The 18439-nt window shown below is 38.5% G+C and overlaps 1 protein-coding gene across 1 annotated transcript in view; it reads right to left on the reverse strand.

Moving 5' to 3' along the window:
• The window catches only part of LOC149285885 (transforming growth factor-beta-induced protein ig-h3-like), a 31845-nt gene extending 21519 nt beyond the window's left edge, over nt 1-10326 (reverse strand). Inside the window, exons 1-2 of the mRNA XM_089494752.1 lie at nt 10208-10326; nt 9668-9766 (exon numbers count right to left, since the gene is read on the reverse strand). Coding sequence (XP_089350878.1) covers nt 9668-9766; nt 10208-10326 — 218 coding nt within the window. The remainder of the gene's footprint in view (nt 1-9667; nt 9767-10207) is intronic.
• Nucleotides 10327-18439: the final 8113 nt, after the last annotated feature.

Here is an 18439-nt window from a genome sequence, read left to right on the forward strand (position 1 = left end):
CAGTAGGTTAGTCATCAGTTGCAGGTAATGATTTAGATACAGTATGTTCTTATGTTTGTTAGTGATTTCAATACTATTATGTATATATGATATTACATATAACATCTAATTACAGCCCACCAATCACATTATCCGGATATAAAGTACATTTTAGTATACAAAATTTTAATTGAAAAAAGGTATGCCCATAGACTATAAGTCATCTACCTAGTTTCACTCCATATGTTGCATACAACCAACATTAATATAGTAAATTAGTAATGGTAAGTACACACCATTGTTCTCTCAAATTGAGGAATGAGAAAACTGATGTTAGTATTTTTGTCTGAAATAGTATGTATACTAAACCATTGTTGATCCGATGGGACAAATTAGATTAAAATGATTACTTCATAATTCAACAATCTTAGTAAAATATGAAAGCCTACATTAACAATAAATGAGTCTAGCAAAAGAAATAACCAGGCTTTAATGGTCAGGCCACCCACAAACAATGGAACTCAGTTAGAGACTGACTTTCTCATTCACAATATGATCCAGGAAGTGTGGTTCATTACATAATCCTTTACCACACCAGTGTCAGGTAAAACCATTCCCAGAGTGTGTGAGTAAATCCATCTGTTTTCGGTTTATATCACTGTAAAAATAGCTTAAACATGCAGTGAGAGTTTATGATATATGTGTTTATCCCTGAAGGATCTGGAAAATGCATTATTAAAAATGTTATATAAAAGTGGATGTATCATCTGTTCTTATGCAATAATAGCTAAGCTGAAACATGTCAACCAGTGGCATTTATGTAACCATAATATTTGGCAAATCATTGGGATTAATGTTGGTGGGACATGCACTATTTTTAATGGGGAAGTGGGTGGGTAGTGGGGCACTTTTATCTGAGGAGGAGTGCTGGGATATGGCAGCTCATCAGGGAAGACAACCATTGTGGAGCTATCTCCACAGTAACTGGAGGCCTGGGGACTGGCAAACAAAACATACAGCATGACTCAAACAAAAAACTAAATCGATCATGACTGAAATCTATAGCAACAGAAAGCTATCCAACTGAACAGTGCTGCAGAATGATAGTGCTATATAAAAGCAATAATAATTAAAAACATTATTCATAAACTCAGAATGCTGAGTCAGGTCATTCAATAAAGACCACAAAAGGGGTCATAATATACACTTACTGGTCACTTTATTAGGTACACCTGTTTAATTGCTTGTTAACACAAATAGCTAATCAGTCAATTACATAGCAGCAACTCAATGCATTTAGGCATATAGACATGGTCAAGACAACTTGTTGAATTTCAAACCGAGCAGAATGGGAAAGAAAGGGGATTTAAGTGACTTTGAACGTGGCATCTGAAACTGATGATCTACTGGGATTTTCACGCACAATCATTTCTAGGGTTTACAGAGACTGGTCCAAAAAAGAGAAAATATCCAGTGACAGTTGTGTGGACGAAAATACCTTGTAGATGTCAGAGGAGAATGCACTCCAGCATACTATTATTATTATCCTTTATTTATATAGCGCCAACAGTTTACGCAGCGCTTAATGCAATACATAAATTCAAGCTATATGACAACACAAGAATTGACAGACTAAGACAAACCGATACATTTGGTGGAGAGAGCCCTGCTTGCAAGCTTACAATCTAGAGGGAAATGGGGTGACAAACATCCTTATGTTTGTCACCCCATTTCCCTCTAGATTGAGAAAGGGTGAAAGGTAGTGTGGTGGTTGTATCGATGACAAGGAAGTTCTAGCAGCTAAGATGGTATGCTTCTCTGAAGAAGTGGGTTTTTAGATGTTTCTTGAAGGGAGGGTGAATGCTGAAGGTTCCTTGGGAGTAGATTCCAGAGATATGGGGCAGCTCGAGTGAAATCTTGTAGACGGGAAAAGGAAGAGGTGATGAGTGAGGAGGAGAGCCTTAGCCCATGGGAGGAACGTAGGGATCGAGTAGGAGAGTATTTGCTAATGAGGTCAGAAATGTACGGAGGAGCAGTATTATGGATGGCCTTATATGTCAGTACCAGGATCTTAAATTTAATTCTAAAGGTAATTGGGAGCCAGTGGAGGTTTTCACAGAGGGGGGAAGCAGAAGAGGAGCGACGTGCAAAGAAGATGAGCCTAGCAGCGGCATTTAGGATAGACTGTAGAGGAGAGAGTCGAGACAGTGGAGTGCCAACCAGAAGAGTGTTGCAGTAGTCAAGACGGGAAATGATAAGTGAATGAACCAGAGTTTTTGTGGATTCTTGGGTGAGGAATGGGCAGATACGAGAGATGTTTTTTAGGTGTAAGCGGCAGGATCTGGCGAGGGACTGAATGTGAGGGATGAAGGAGAGGCTTGAGTCAAGGATGACCCCAAGGCATCGGGCCTGGTTAGTAGGAGAGATAGTCGTGTTGTTAATGATGATAGAGAATTCAGGTAGTGGAGTGGAGATGGAGGGAGGGAAGATAATGAGTTCAGTTTTAGAAAGATTAAGTTTCAGGTAGTGTTGTGACATCCATGAGGAAATAGCAGACAAGCAATTGGTAATACGGGACATGAGAGATGGAGAGAGATCAGGACAGGTATATTTGGGTATCATCTGCATATAGGTGATACTGGAGGCCAAATAGTTTTGGCAAGAGAGGAAGTATAAAGAGAGAACAGCAGGACTGAACATTGGGGACACCAACCGAAAGTGGAAGGGGTGATGATGTCTTGCCAGAGAAGTTGACAGAGAAGAAACGGTTAGACAGATATGAGGAGATCCAGGAGAGAGCTGTATCTCGAATGCCTATAGAAGCAAGTGAGTCTAGAAAAAGGTGGCGATCAACAGTATTGAAAGCAGCAGAGAGATCCAGTAGTATTAGAATAGAGTAGTGACCTTTTGCTTTGGCAGAGAGCAAGTCATTGGAGACTTTTGTTAGAGCTGTTTCAGTAGAGTGAAGGGGTTTGAACCCAGACTGTAGAGGGTCAAGGAGGGAGTTAGAGGAGAGGAAGTTAGTGAGGCGATTGTACACAATCCGTTCAAGCAGCTTAGAGGTAAAAGGAAGCAGAGAGATAGGGTGGTAGTTAGTCAAACAGACGGGATCTGAGGAAGGATTCTTTAGAATTGGTGTGAAGGCAGATGGTACAGTTCCAGATTATAGAGAAAGATTAAATAGGTGGGTAAGTGATGGACCAAGGGATGGACATAGAGACTTTGTGAGGTGTGAAGGGATGGGGTCGAGGGGACAGGTTGTTGGGTGAGAGGAAGAAAGAAGAGTGGCTATCTCTTCTTCGGTTGTAGGGGAAAAGGCAGTTAGTATAGTAGGAGTGGAGGGAGTGGTGGTGAGTGGTGTAGGAGGGAGTTGTAAGGAAGAGAGGTCTTTTCTAATAGTCTCGATCTTCTCTTTGAAGTGGGTAGCAAGATCTTGGGCAGTGAGAGAGGTTTGTGGTGTGGGTGAGGAGGGACAGAGAAGGGAGTTGCAAGTAGAAAAAAGGCGTCGTGGGTTGGAAGAAAGAGAGGATATGAGAGTGGAGAAGTAGAGCTGTTTGGCGAGAGAGAGGGCAGAGTTGTAGGTGTGAAGCATGAATTTATAGTGAGTAAAGTTTTTGCTGGATTTGGATTTTCTGAAGTAACGCTCAGCCGTGCGGCAGCACTTCTGAAGAAACCGTGTGGTTTTGGTATGCCATGGTTGGCGTTTAAATTGTCGGGGGTAACATGTAGTAATTGGAGCTATGGTGTCGAGGGATGAAGCAAGTGTGTTGTTATAAAAAGAGGCTGCTGTGTCGGGGCAGGAAAGGGTTAACATGGAAGGTAAGAGAGGTTCAAGTGAGGCTGACAGTTGGGTAATGGTATTGTCTGGTAATGGCCTACAAGTATGAGGTGAGCGCTGTAAGTTTGTCTTGTTAGGGGTTAGCACTGGAGAAAAGGATAGAAGGTGGTGGTCAGACAGAGGGAAGGGGTAGATGGAGAAATCTGAAAGGGAGCATGATCTGGAGAAAACCAAATCAAGTGAGTGTCCCTCGATGTGCGTAGGGGAATTAGTCCATTGAGAGAGACCAGAGGAGGATGTCAGGGAGAGGAGTTTGGAGCTAGCAGAGTTGTTAGATATATCTAAAGGAATGTTAAAGTCACCCAGAATAAGACAAGGGATATTAGGAGAGAGGAAGAAAGGGAGCCAGGCAGAAAGGTGGTCAAAGAACTGCGAGGTAGGACCTGGAGGGCGATATATGACAGCAATTTGAAGAGAGAGTGGAGAGAAAAGATGGATTGTGTGAGCTTCAAAGGAACAGAATGAGAGGGACGGCTTGGTATATTCTGGAAGGTGCAGTGAGGTGAGAGAAGGATGCCTACACCACCACCCTTTCTGCCATCAGGCCTAGGAGTGTGGCTGAAGTGTAGTCCTCCGAAGGAGAGTGCAGCAGAAGCAGTAGTGTCATGGGAGGGGATCCAGGTTTCACTAAGAGCTAGGAGGTTAAAAGCATGGAATAGAAAAAGGTCATGTATACAAGCGAGTTTGTTGCATACCGAGCGGGCATTCCATAGGGCACAGTTAAAGACGGGAGGGAGTTTATGGTTGGAGATGATAGGAATAAGATTGGTTAGGTTGCGCATGTTGATTGAGTTTGCTCACGAAGGGTGAGACATGAAGTTTACAGCATTGCTTCCAAAACTACGACCTTTCCCCGTCCCATAAAAGATGGTCCTTTCTCATGTCAGTTCGCTAAAAAGTTTAAACATACATGGAATAGGCATAAAGCTATTTTGAATCTAAGATGAAACCAAAGACTGATTAATGTCTGAGTCTTAAAATCAGAGAAATGGGTAGACAAGAAGGGCAAAATGGTTCCAGTCTGCCGTCAAATTCTCTTTCTATATAACAGTAATATTAATTATTCATGAAAACTGATGCTAAGTTTATGATTAGACAAACAACCTAATTATCATACTGCTTGTGGTAAGCAGTGAGCCATTAAATGGCTCAGTCTTAATTACCTAGCCAGACACTCTGACTACTGAAGGTCTAAGGAGGAGCGAAATTCATTAGCTTGCCATAAATAATATGCTCTCTGTGTTTGAGCAGGGAAAGTCACAAAAATATCACGACTGACAATGGCAGCCTCTAGGTCTGCAGAAAAAGGAGCTTTATTGAAATTAAACCAACTGGTTGTCAACGCTAACCTACATTACCCTATACAGAACTATTTTATACTTTGGAAGAAATTATGTTTCTATAGGAAGACCCCCTTAAGTAACTCTTAGACACTTTTCTGTCCCTTTAACATTTTCTATTTTTCCTATTCTTTTGACGTACTAAACCAATTTCTTTTCAAGTAGAACTTATGAAAAGAAGTGTCCCTTCCAAATGAAACACTGAATCATATGAATGTATTTTTATTGCCAACAGTACAGTTATTCTTTCCAGGCATTAAGTTAAAGTGGTGATATAAAAATCAAGTACTTTTTCACACTCATATCTTTAAAACTTCTTAAAGTTACACAAGTATGGTTGAAAAGATATGTTTAGCCCCTTAATAGGCATCTAAGATTATATAATCACAGGTCAGACACCATTAGTTCATCACCTCATCATCATAATTTATGTGCAAAAATAATACTGTTGAACAGCTGTACCACATGTGACATCCTCATAAACACAAAAGAAGCCATGGTTATTTATCACTAAAAAGCATCTCCCCATTATTAAGTACACTTAAAATAATGTTACTGATACATTTAAAATTGGATCATATATATGTACTAGTTATTGTTTCAAATAATGATTTATAAATACAAATTGGAGTACAAGAAAGGAACATAGCTTTTTTCTGTTATATAAAACTGTATCTATCATACTCTAATAATATGAGCTACAAAGCCAGGCTCATTGCGTCTAGACATTGAAAATTCCATGTGGAAACTGCTTGCATAAAGAAATCCTTTTCATTGTCCAAGGGGACAGCATAGCTACCAACTCCTCCGTGTAACTGCACCATATGCTAAGCACATAGATAAAAAGATAGGAATTTATTCAACAAAAGAAAAGCAGATCCTGTGAGAACTCAGTCTTGAATCATATAACTAGAAATATCAGAGCTCCAGTGCAGTGTTTGCTGTTCAGGCCTTCAATCTTATCAAACAATTTAATGGTCCAACACAACTCAAGTGCTTATATAAGGAACTAAGGCAAACTTAATATAGGCAACATATTTTCATTGAGTGAGCTATATATCACTGGAAGTAGGATTGAGGGAGCAGATACAATAAAATTTACAATAGAACCTATGCTTTGTTTCTTGTATTTTTTTTTCTTTTCAGAAAGGCTGGAATCCTTATAAAAACCAAGGAAGGCCACAAAGACTTCAGTTTGACAACAAATTCATAAGCCTAGGAAGCACACTCCAATCCTTATGCCTGTGTGTCTTTAGCCATTGACATACAGAATTCCTGACCTGTTAAATCTCATGGAATACTGGAGTCATGGCCAGATTAAGGGGGCCCTGGAGCAATTATACAGGAAAGGAACCTCTTGTCATACGGCCAACTATTTGTTAACGTTAATACAACTAAACATAATGAACAAATTAGTTTACTACAATACAAAATACCACAATATCTATTTTACCGTTGCAAAAAATGTATATTTTTGCTCATTGCAAATGATACATTCTACCATTGAGAAAATAAAACCTCTAAAAAGCTAACTGTCTTTGCTTCTGTGGAAACAAAGTCATTGTTTGCATCGTGATCGTGCAGTCCATTTATGAATGGAAGATTCATGTTAAATGTATGTAATTTGAATTAGATAAATGACAATTGACATTATCCAGCATAGACGTATATATGGAAATGATTTACCATTAACTTAATCATTTCCATTAAAAAATTTATGGTATAAGGGGAAAACCACCACAGAAGGGGAAAAAATTAAAGTAGAAATAAGGTGCACTGGACACTTTATTAGGTACGCATTGCAAGTACTGGGTACCCCTTTTGCCATTATGCAGTTGCTGCAGATTTGTCGGCTGCACATCCATGATGCGAATCTCCCGTTCAGCGACATCCCAAAAGTGCTCTATTGGATTGAGATCTGGTGACTTTAGAGGCCATTGAAGTGCAGTGAACTCATTGTCATGTTCAAGAAACCAGTTGGAGATAATGTGAGCTTTGTGACATGGTGCATTATCCTACTGGAAGTAGCCATCAGAAGATGGATACACTTTGGTCATAAAGGAATGGACGTGGCCAGCAACAATACTCTGTCTGTAGCGTTTAAACGATTGGTACTAAGGGGCCCAATTGCTACTAAGGGGCCCAAAGTGTGCCAAAAAAATGTCCCCCACACCATTATACCACCACCATCAGCCTGAACCGTTGATACAAGGCTTAATGGATCCATGCTTTCATGTTGTTTATGCCAAAGTCTGATCTTGCCATCTGAATGTCACAGCTGAAATCAAGACCAATCAGACCAGGCGATGTTCTTCCAGTCTTCCACTGTCCAATTTTGGTGAGTCTCTGGGAATTGTAGCCTCAGTTTCCTGTTCTTAGCCAACAGGAGTAGGACCCATTGTGGTCTGATGGGCTGCTGTAGCCCATCTGCTTCAAGGTTCAATGTGTTGTGCATTCAGAGATGGTATTCTCTGAATGCCTTGGTTGTAACGAGTGGTTATTTGAGTTACTGTTGCCTGTCTGTTATCTTGAACCAGTCCCCATTCTCATATGACATCAACAAGGTATTTTCATCCACACAACTGCCGCTCACTGGATATTTTCTCTTTTTCGGACCATTCTCTGTAAATCCTGGAGATGGTTGTGCGTGAAAATCCCAGTAGATTATTATTATTATATATTGTTTTATATAGTGTCATCAAATTCCGTAGCACTGTACAATGGGTAGACAGGACATAGGAGGACAAAGGAGCTTACAATCTAGATCAGCAGCTTCTGAAATACTCATACCAGCCCATCTGGCACCAACAAGCATTCCACGTTTAAAATCACTTAAATCCCCTTTCTTCTCCATTCTGATGCTCTGTTTGAACTTCAGCAAGTTGTCTTGACCACGTCTACATGCCTAAATGCATTGAGTTGCTGCCATGTGATTGACTGATTAGCTATTTGTGTTAACAGGCAATTGAACAGGTGTACCTAATAAAGTAGCCAGTGAGTGTATAAGATTTGGTCTTCAGCAGCACTCCCTTATAATTCAGGTCAGCGTGACCAGGCTTTGGGTTTAGAATCCCTCCTCATCATAAGTGCTCCACAAACAATGTCCAGAGAAATCTATAAAATGTAGGAGTGTCTCTGTATATGTAAAATATGAAGGCCTTTTAGTAAGCAATATATTAGAAGCGATTTAACTACATATAAGTAACAATATTTAGATGTTTCAATAGGTCAAGTTTTAAGCAAATTGTATGTTTCTGGCTTAAAAGCCAAAGGAAACAATTTAAGAATCACAAGGAAAATCTGCTTTGAGAAGAAGTTGTCTTAACTACTGCTGTGTAGAAGAGATTAGAGTTTGGGCAGTCATCCAAGAAATGTGGCTATTGGGAACATGTTGTTAACGACACCTTTTTGGCAAATTAAGTATATTAGAACTTTCTATAGATACTTTGATAAAAACCAACATTTGAATCAATATTGTAGGCCTAAATGTATTGCAAAGCTGACAATCTATATTTTGAAGCACACTACCATTAATGAGCAGAAAGAGAGAACTCAGAGGATACTTTGCTTCAAAACATTTATTACATGGGGTATATTATGTAACTGCGCTCCTCCTCAACAACAATGTACAATTAACTTCCTGTTCATTCTGTTACACTCCACTTTACTGCATTCTGTTTACATTTTTTAAAAGTAATTTTATTTTGATCATCCTGTAACCATCTAGTTGGTTTGTTAAGGGCTAGATACAATAAATTCATAACTGGGGTACAAGCTGTGCCAAAGCTGCAGTCCTAGTTCTGCACCCAACTGTTTGTTGTTTTTTGTTGGGGGGGTAGTCTTGGCATTTTACCGTATTGTTTAACGTGAAGCAGCTGCAAGAGTACTTAAACCAAACATGTGGCTAATGTTTTAAGTGCTTTTCAGTGGTTATAGCTGAAGCAGAAGACAGAGCCTCAGCTACAAACACGCCTGCTCAAGTTTTCCAGTCCCAAAAGAAAAGGGGGAATTCGATTTATTATCCATTCATCTCTCTCATTTGGAGATTTTTTGGAAATCTGGACCGATTGGTGTGGCTTGAGGACTGGGTTGGAAACCACTATTGTTCATCTGCTGGAGAATGTATTTCTTTATTCTTCGTTCCCCATTTAACACAGTTTGACTCACTCTGTTGTAGACAATGTTGGTGCACAGAAACAGGTCAAGGTACACAGCAGAACACATAAGTAGAAAATACTTTTGACAACATACAACCTTGTTTCAACCATACTTCTGAAAAAACATGGAACCTTGAATGAAATATGTTACTAATGTATCTTTATAACATTAATTTTTGCAACTCAATATACCTGTATAATAAACAAACTCATACTTAGATATTATCTCACCATAGGCTTCCTTTCACATACATGCATACATCTGTATATTGTTCATTGCCTAGTTAATGTGTGTAATGACAAACTTGGACATCATCCAGTTCAGTTTATAACAATCGTTTGAGGTCACTTACGTTGATTTCCCACATATCTTCCTCTGGTACCACTGCTTGCAGTTTGCATAGTATTGTTTGTTGGTTCCAGAAACTTTCTGCACTGCACATACATTGGGGCTAAAAGTAAAATCACAAAATGAGTACTTAAAAAAAAAAAAAAAAGAAGAAGAAGTATGGGGACGGTGCTAATATGCACACAAAAAAGATACATTTTATATATTTTTTTGGTTTTGGCTTACTAAAACATTTAAGTGTGTTTTGAATGAGCCAAACTATGTAGGACAATGTAGATATGGGCAGTTAAATTATATTTGAGAAAATAAGAAAAGGTATTTCATTAAAAAAAATATCGATGCAAGCCTGTATAAATAACGCGCAATTATTAAAATAACTTTTATTTAAAGACACATTGATGTCATAATCAGAAACTGCTTTTATAACTTACTCAAGCTTAGTATGCAAATGTTTATTTTGAGCAATTGTTATGTATTATATATTTACAAAATTAAAATATATAATATAATATAATATATATATATCTATCTATAGATATCTTACCCATGTTGTCTGCCTCTGATCCGGCTGTGCTGTAAGACTTGCTGGTAAGGATACCTTGCTGTGCTCACAAATGTAACCAATAATATAACTGTAAGACTCAGTAATACAATACCATTCATTCTGGGAAAACTAGTGAGTATGTGCAGGTCCTGAACTCACAAAGCCCCTGAAGCAAAAGCCAGGAAATATAAATGGTGCTGTGTTAAATAGACCGAGAGCTGGAATGGGTGGGGGAAAAAAAGAGAAGGCTACTGGTGCAATCTGAGACTGACTTTCCAAGCTGACTCCTAGGGGAATATGTAATTTTTTGGCTGTGTATCTAAAAGGAGTCTTAGAAAATCAGAGCTACAATAGCTAGGGCCAGCTAATGTTGCCTGTCATTTGCTTTGTTCAAACAGCAGACATTAGTTAAGTTATTGACCACTGGTTTGCATATTTCCTTTTGTACTTAAGTAAATATTTTGGATAACCATTGCAAACCACATTACTCATCCTAGTATTATTTTTCCTTTGTCCATGTTTAGTAATATTGCTCCTTTGAAAAAAATGTACACCAACATGCGTTTGGTTCCTAGTCCAAAATGGTTAACCCTATTTCACTGCCATAAGAGGATGCTATAAATATTGTAACACTACCGGTTTGTTAACCCATCATGGACAAAAATCCCATGGCTCCTAAAAATTTTTCGCTGTCACTTAACATTGTGTGCTATGTTACACTATAGTTACATCCCTCATTGCAGTGCCTCCTAACAAAATAAAGCTGGCTCCTAAACACCTTAGAAGTTAAGCCCTGCCTCAAATGTCTTGAACCCACAGGGTTAACCATCACCCCCCCCCTTTGTTTACTTTTGGAACAGGTAAAATATTTGTGAAGATCATCTGTTCAAATGAAGCTCACTTTGAATTCTTAGAAGCTGCTTGAAAGCAGTATTGTTCAATACACTATTGGAGAACGTTTCCAACGTCCAGCATTCCAGCTGTTAAGACTATAATTCTCAATATGCTTACCAAGCCTAAGTCTGGCTGCACAGCATGGTGGTTGTCTTCTATAGCAGCTGGAGATTTTAAAGTAGCCTAACCCTGCCTATAATAAAATTGAGACATGTAGCAAAAAAGATAAAAGTTTACAGTTATATTTTATACTGTTGAATTTCTGTGAAACAATTACATTTCCATCTCCTGCACTGCTGGTCTGATGTTTGTAATTTTATGCTTTTCTCCTGATCCATGCACATATGGTACTCATCAGCAATCCACATTTTTGAGCAATATTCCTTTTAAATCTATAAAGGAAGCATTGTTCCTATTTGTTTTCAATCATCAAATCTTTGGAAAAGGGGTGTAAAAGATTCTTATATTAAGAAATATAACAGGCATGAGGATAATTCCACTTATTGAATGACGGTAGTTAGTCTTTTTAGATGCCATGCAGAGCAATAAACGTTTAACTGTTACAGGGCTTAGATAGATTGGCAGTCACAAAGCAAAAAAATATTGAACATACAAAATCCATCAGGCTCAGACTGATCATCTGGCACAACTGGCAAATACCTTGTGGGTACTGTAGTAGGTATCCAGCCATCATTTGGTCACTGGCCATAAATTGTTTTGTTTAAAAACTTTATTCATCCCCAGTAAGGACCTGAAACCCATGTATTATATAATCTATTACTCAGGCCTGTTAAACTATTATTCAGACTGGGCACTCGTTATCAAACGTACTTACTGCAGTGCATCTGTTATCATAATTTTGAGAACCCATTATTAAGAAAAGAAAAGAATTAGTGTGAAGTTGTGGCACCATGTCCTCACCATTACCAGTTTGCCCAATCTGTGCAACATATCTAAACCCAATTTTGATTTACTGTAGTTGTTATTGCCAAGTTTACCTTTTTTTCACTAAGCAGTAATCTTACAACGTAACCACAATTAGGGCGTAATAATATCCACTAAACCTCATAATACCACCACTTAGAAACCATAATAGGCAAGGCAATTAGAGGCTAAATGGGAAACAATATAAAGATGGAAAGTCAAAAGGCTGAGAAAAAAAACACTAGAATTAAAAGACAGAGGGGAAATTGAAGCTATAAGGGTGACTGAAAATAGGATCTAAAAGAGAAAACATAGAAAATAACTTTTTAAAACTATAAACATAGTTTTAAACATAGGAATACAAGGTATTATTTATATGTATATACTGTATGTGTAAGAGCTGGAAGCAATTTTGTTGACCAGTATTTTTTGGCAATTTGGTTTTCTTCAAATTGAAGCAAGTAATCTTGTAAAACATTACAAATAACCAAACCTATACTGCATTTCATAGTTCAGGCTATATATCTAACCTGTATTAGCCTACTTTATGCATCTAGTACAACTGATCACATGATACAGGTAAAACACACACAAAAAAAAAAAACAAGTTTTGAATGTTCTGCCTCTGTACCATTAGGAGAGAGAACCCATACACTGTTGTATTCTACTGAAGATTAAATACTGCAGAGCCTAACTATGTTTTGGGTGAACGAGAGTTTCCTGGAGGCACCCTTTTGGAGGATTCCCTTAATCTTGTAACTATATACACTGACCCTAAAGCTCTAGAATACAGTTCTTCAGATGAACCAAATAATTACACCCTAGACAACCCAGATGTGCCAGGACCTCCTCATGTCCAATATGACATACTGATAATCCATCATGACTTGCCTACAGCTGGCTCCAGTGGGTATGATCAAATCCCTCTGTACCAAACCCAATGACAATTTCAGCTCCTTCCTAACATTGGTACAAAGTCTAGACTGATGTCGTCACTGAACTAACACATGCAAGTGAGCAACCATCATGGTTGGAGATGACTGCTTAACCAACATGACCGATTTCATCCCTGTCAAAGGCCTCTTCATGAATGAAGTCACAACTTTTCCTGATCCATCGATTGCCATGTATTCTGTTAAAGCCAGTTATGAAGTGAAGTACCAAGTTAAAATCTTGGAAATTCACATCTGTACAAGTCATCTTAAATTTATAATACTTTTGAAGGGTTAAAATATCTAAAGAGAGCCATAATCCACTATGCATGTGCCAGCCAACATCCAAGCTTTCCACATGGAGCATCCTGAATGTCTGGTGCACCAAGATGTTGCTATTGAAAGGAAGGGATCTGACACCTGGCCATACTAACCCTCACTTGACCATGAGGATCTGTAGCAGTTGTCATTATGATTGTTCTAATGGTGTAGATGGAGTGGGTGGCACACAGCCAGTGGCCTGTTGTTTCTTGGGCCTGGACTAATTATCTAGTTTTGCCCCTTGCATGTTCCTAGTTTACCTTTACACCTGTTGCTTTATTCTTGGTCTGACCAGGCTTGCATCTGGATACCACCCATGGGTCACAGACACCCTTGTAAGCATGGTGCTCAACTGGATCATGTAATTTTTTATTTGTTTACATGAAATAGAGTTTCTAATACATGCTATACAATAATCTAACGCAATATTTATTCCCTACACAAATCTTCAGGCTTTAACCCTCTTAGCCATCCTAGCATTGCCTCAGTTGCTAGCCTCTTCATTGACGGATAAAGCATTTTCTTCAGTAAAACTAACCATAGGGCAAATATATATATATATATATATGGTTTTGAAATAATTAAATATTTATTTGTAATAAAATAATGGAATTGGGCACTACCATCTACATAAGCCTTTTATATTTTACATAATTTCTAGGCTTTTTGGAACACTACTCCCCCCAGTTATTCCCTCCTACTATTTACTTTTGAAATACTTTGAGAGGTGTAAACAAAGTTCTCATGTCAATGTTTTCTCTTGAAAAATCCTTTCGTTGATTTACTAGTACCATTTTATTTACTTTTGAGACTTTTTTATGTTAGCCAAATTTGTTTTCTCCCAAATGTCTCCTCAATACCATGGGGCTCACACAGCAGGAATTAACTACCTAGTAAAAACAACTTAATTAAAAGTTCACAAAAAGAAAAAGGAATGCTTGATGTTTGGCTAGCATGATGTGCTTACAGTGATTATTTTTAATGAACCAACGCTATTTATAGCTCAGTATTTTGTTAAAAGTATTTTCTAAAACATTTTCAGGTTATGTGCTAGTATTGAAATATTTATGTGGGATTTCCTTCTTACTGCATGTACTGTATATTTAATTAAATAAATGCATATCAAGGTTTACCCCTCATAAAAATTGTTTAACATATATATTATATGCAAACAAAAACACTAAATCAAGTAAAAGTGATGCATAGGAATACACTAATTATTAGTCATTGTGTATTTGTAGTGAAGACCAATATTCAATGTCAGTGCAGACACCCTAAAGTTATATAGGTTTTGGTATATCACAAACTGGTGGTTGATTCTGTTCCAAATTTGATGATAGTAGTTCATTGTAATTTCACTATTCTAGTTTATATTAGTATGAACTCAGTTGAAATCTTTGGAGGAGATGCCCTTAAAGAATGGTGTCCGGGCCTGTTGGGGGCAATATCATATTGGTATACTGCCCTGCGGCCCAGTATCCGGAGGGAGGGGATCATGCTCTGCTTCAGTATGTCACAGTACATGTTGGCATTCATGGTTCCTTCAATGAACTGTAGCTCCCCAGTTCCGGAAGCACTCATGCAGGCCCAGACCATGACACTCCCACCACCATGATTGACTGTAGGCAACACACACTTCTTTGTACTCCTCACCTGGTTGCCGCTACACACGCATGACAATCTGAACCAAATAAGTTTATCTTAGTCTTATCGGACCACACAACATGGTTCCAGTAATCCATGTCCTTAGTCTGCTTGTCTTCAGCAAACAGTTTGCGGGCTTTCTTGTGCATAATATTTAGAAGAGGCTTCCTTCTGGGACAACAGCCATGCAGACCAATTTGATGCAGTGTGGTGCATATGGTCTGAGCAATGACAGGCTGACCCCCCACCCCTTCAACCTCTGCAGCAATGCTTGCAAACATCTATTTGATGCTGAGCACATGCACTAAACTTCTTTGGTCGACCATGGCGAGGCCTGTTCTGAGTGGAACTTGTCCTGTGAAACTGCTGTAAGGTCTTGCCCTCCGTGCTGCAGCTCAGTGTCAGGGTCATGGCAAACTTCTTATAGCCTAGGCCATCTTTATGTAGAGCAATAATTCTTTTTTTCAGATCCTCAGAGAGTTCTTTGCCATGAGGGTTCATGTTGAACTTCCAGTGATCAGTATGAGAGAGTGTAAGAGCGATAACACCAAATTTAACACACCTGCTCCCTATTCACACCTGAGACCTTGTAACGCTAATGAGTCACATGACACCAGGGAGGGGAAATGGCTAATTGGACCCAATTTCGACATTTCCACTTAGGGATGTACTCACTTTTGTTGCCAAGGTTTAGACATTAATGGCTGTGTGTTGAATTATTTTGAGGGGACATGAAATTTACACTATTATACAGGCTGTATACTCACTACTTTACATTGTAGCAGAGTGTCATTTCTTCAGTGTTGTCACATGAAAAGATATAATAAAATATTTACAAAAATGTGAGGGGTGAACTAGTCAATAAGTTTGTTAGCTCTCACCTGGATGCACTGAGCAGACTAGATATTGAGCCATGTGGAGCAGAAAAGAACTGTATGAAGTTCTGAAAGGTATGAAGATACTATATAAAGATGGAAAAGGATACAAAAAGATATCCAAAGCCTTTTGCCTGTTCATTCATGTTTTAAAAATGGTAACCAATTCTAGAAGGGTATGCAAACTTGATCACAACTCTATGTATATAAAATGCATATAATATATATATATACCGATCAGCCGTAACATTATGACTGCTGACAGGTGAAGTGAATAACACTTATAATCTAGGCAGCAAGTGAACCGTTCGTCCTCAAAATTGATGTGTTAGAGGCAGGAAAAAATGGCAAGCATAAGCATCTGAGCAACTTTAACACGGGCCAAATTGTGATGGCTAGATGACTGTGTCAGAGCATCTCCATCTCCAAACTGCAGCTCTTGTGGGGTGTTCCCACTCTGCAGTGCTCAGTACCTATGAAAAGTGGTCCAAGGAAGGAAAAGCAGTGAACCGGTCATGGGGGGCCAAGGCTCATTGATGTACGTGGAGGCGAAGGCTAGCCCTTGTGGTCGAATCCAACAGCCGAGCTACTGTAGCTCAAATCGCTGAAAAGGTTAATGCTGATTCTGAAAGAAAGGATCAGAACACACAGTACATTATAGTTTGTTGCGTATGGGTCAGCCCATGCTGACCTTTGTCCAGTGCTAAGAGCATATAATGGGTACGTGAGCATAAGAACTCGATCAAGGAGCAATGGATGAAGGTCGCATGGTCTGATGAATCATGTTTTCTTTTACATCATGTGGATTGTGCATCCCGAAATGGTCTGTACTATGGGTTGTGTTCTATTTTTCTTTTTTTTGTTTGTTAATATTGTGGGAGCAACCAACATTTGACAATGCAGTATTTAAACAACTTTCAATTATCACATTCACTGGGAATTTGTTCATTTTGATGTGCACGAAACTGAACTTAAGTCACTTTTTATTGAAAATTGAAACATTCCCATTTTTAAAAAACCATTTGTAGTCAAGGTTGTATTGTTTTATTGGGTTTTTATTTTTTAGGTTAAAACAGGGTGGTAGAGATTATTATGTTTGTGTTTTTATATTTTATATTATTTCATATTGTTTGATATATTTTTGAGCCCTGCTTAGTAAAAGAGAGCAATGCATTGTATGTTTTTTTTTATACACCAGGGATTTCATTTAAAGCAGGATTGCAGCATATGTTGCTTTTAATTTATATGACTGCAGTGTCCCAGGTTCGGAGCAGTTTTTAGTCTTTCTATGACCTAGATGCCTCTAAAATTAGAAAACTCTAGCTACAATTTAGCATATATAAACAGATAATGAGTAAGGCATGCAAAATTTTCTGAAGTTTACGATGCTAAGATTTATAAAATTACTCAATGTCTGCTTGCTTGGTTACAATCAAAGGTTTATGTTAAATAATGCTATGTATTATACAAATAACAGCAATTCTTAAGGAGGGAACTAACAGAACCTTTATTCTCTCTTGCTATATTTACTGGTGTGATTGATATTAACAATGATTGCTTACATTATGTGTTTGGAAGCCTTTCCATTCCTTAAATGTAGAGTTAATGTGTGACAAAAGTATATGAAAGTGTAGCGCATTTGATCTCAGCCAAGATTCTTTTAACTTTAGACAACTTGTTATTGCTATTGAAAAGTACACTGCTTTATAAGGATACAGGAATTTTCCTCTAGAGTTTTTAAACATTTGAGTATCTAGTTAACACTTTGCAATGTGTAATGTATGCCTGTGATACAAGGCAATATGCTCTAAGCTAAAGTCTGTCAATATCTGCCTACTCCTAGTATTTCAGTTTTTTTTTACTCTCAGGTGATTGGTCCATAGGCACAGAAATTATAGACAGATATTCATGTGGAACTGTCACCTACGGAGCTTTACTGCTTTGAGTTTCCTGTCCTTGATCACTCTTCCCCCAATATAAGTTATTGTGTAAAGGTTTAATTCTGTTCACATTCATAATGTAGTTCACAACTGTGAATTATTAAACATGGAATTTTAAGGCTCTCATCTATGCTTCTGAGGTACCAATGGAACATTTTAAATTGCTGATTATACCAGCAATCTCAACAAGTGGAAAAACATCTGGTTATAGAGTCATTTTTTCCAGACCAATCCGTCAACTTTATTATTACAGTTTATCTAAAAGAATGCTCAAAGCATATCCCTTAAAATATGATCTACAGAGTGAAATATATATATATATATATATATATATATATATATACACAGAGCCGGCCTTAAGTGTTCTGGGGCCCTGTGCGGACTACTCCTCTGGCACCCCCTTCTCACTACCTCCCCCCCTCTGCCCCTTCTAACTACCCTCCCCCTGCCCCTTCTAACTACCCCCCCGCCCCTTCTAACTATCTACTCCCTCTCCCTACTTCTCATTATCCTCACTTACCTTGTTGCTGGAGTCCTGCGGTGGGAGCGGGAGGCATTCATCTTCCCGCTCTGCCACGGTGCCGGCATTTCATGTTGAGCGCCGGAATATGATATCATATTCCGGTGCTCAACATGAAATGCCGACACCGCGACGGAGTCACGGAGAGTGAGGGGCGCCGAGCGGTTGCTGAAAACTTCACG

Source organism: Sceloporus occidentalis, unplaced genomic scaffold (assembly GCF_023333645.1).
Source record: "Sceloporus occidentalis isolate IW3139 unplaced genomic scaffold, rSceOcc1.0.p SCAF_75, whole genome shotgun sequence".
In the NCBI taxonomy this organism is placed as follows: Eukaryota; Metazoa; Chordata; class Lepidosauria; order Squamata; family Phrynosomatidae; genus Sceloporus; species Sceloporus occidentalis.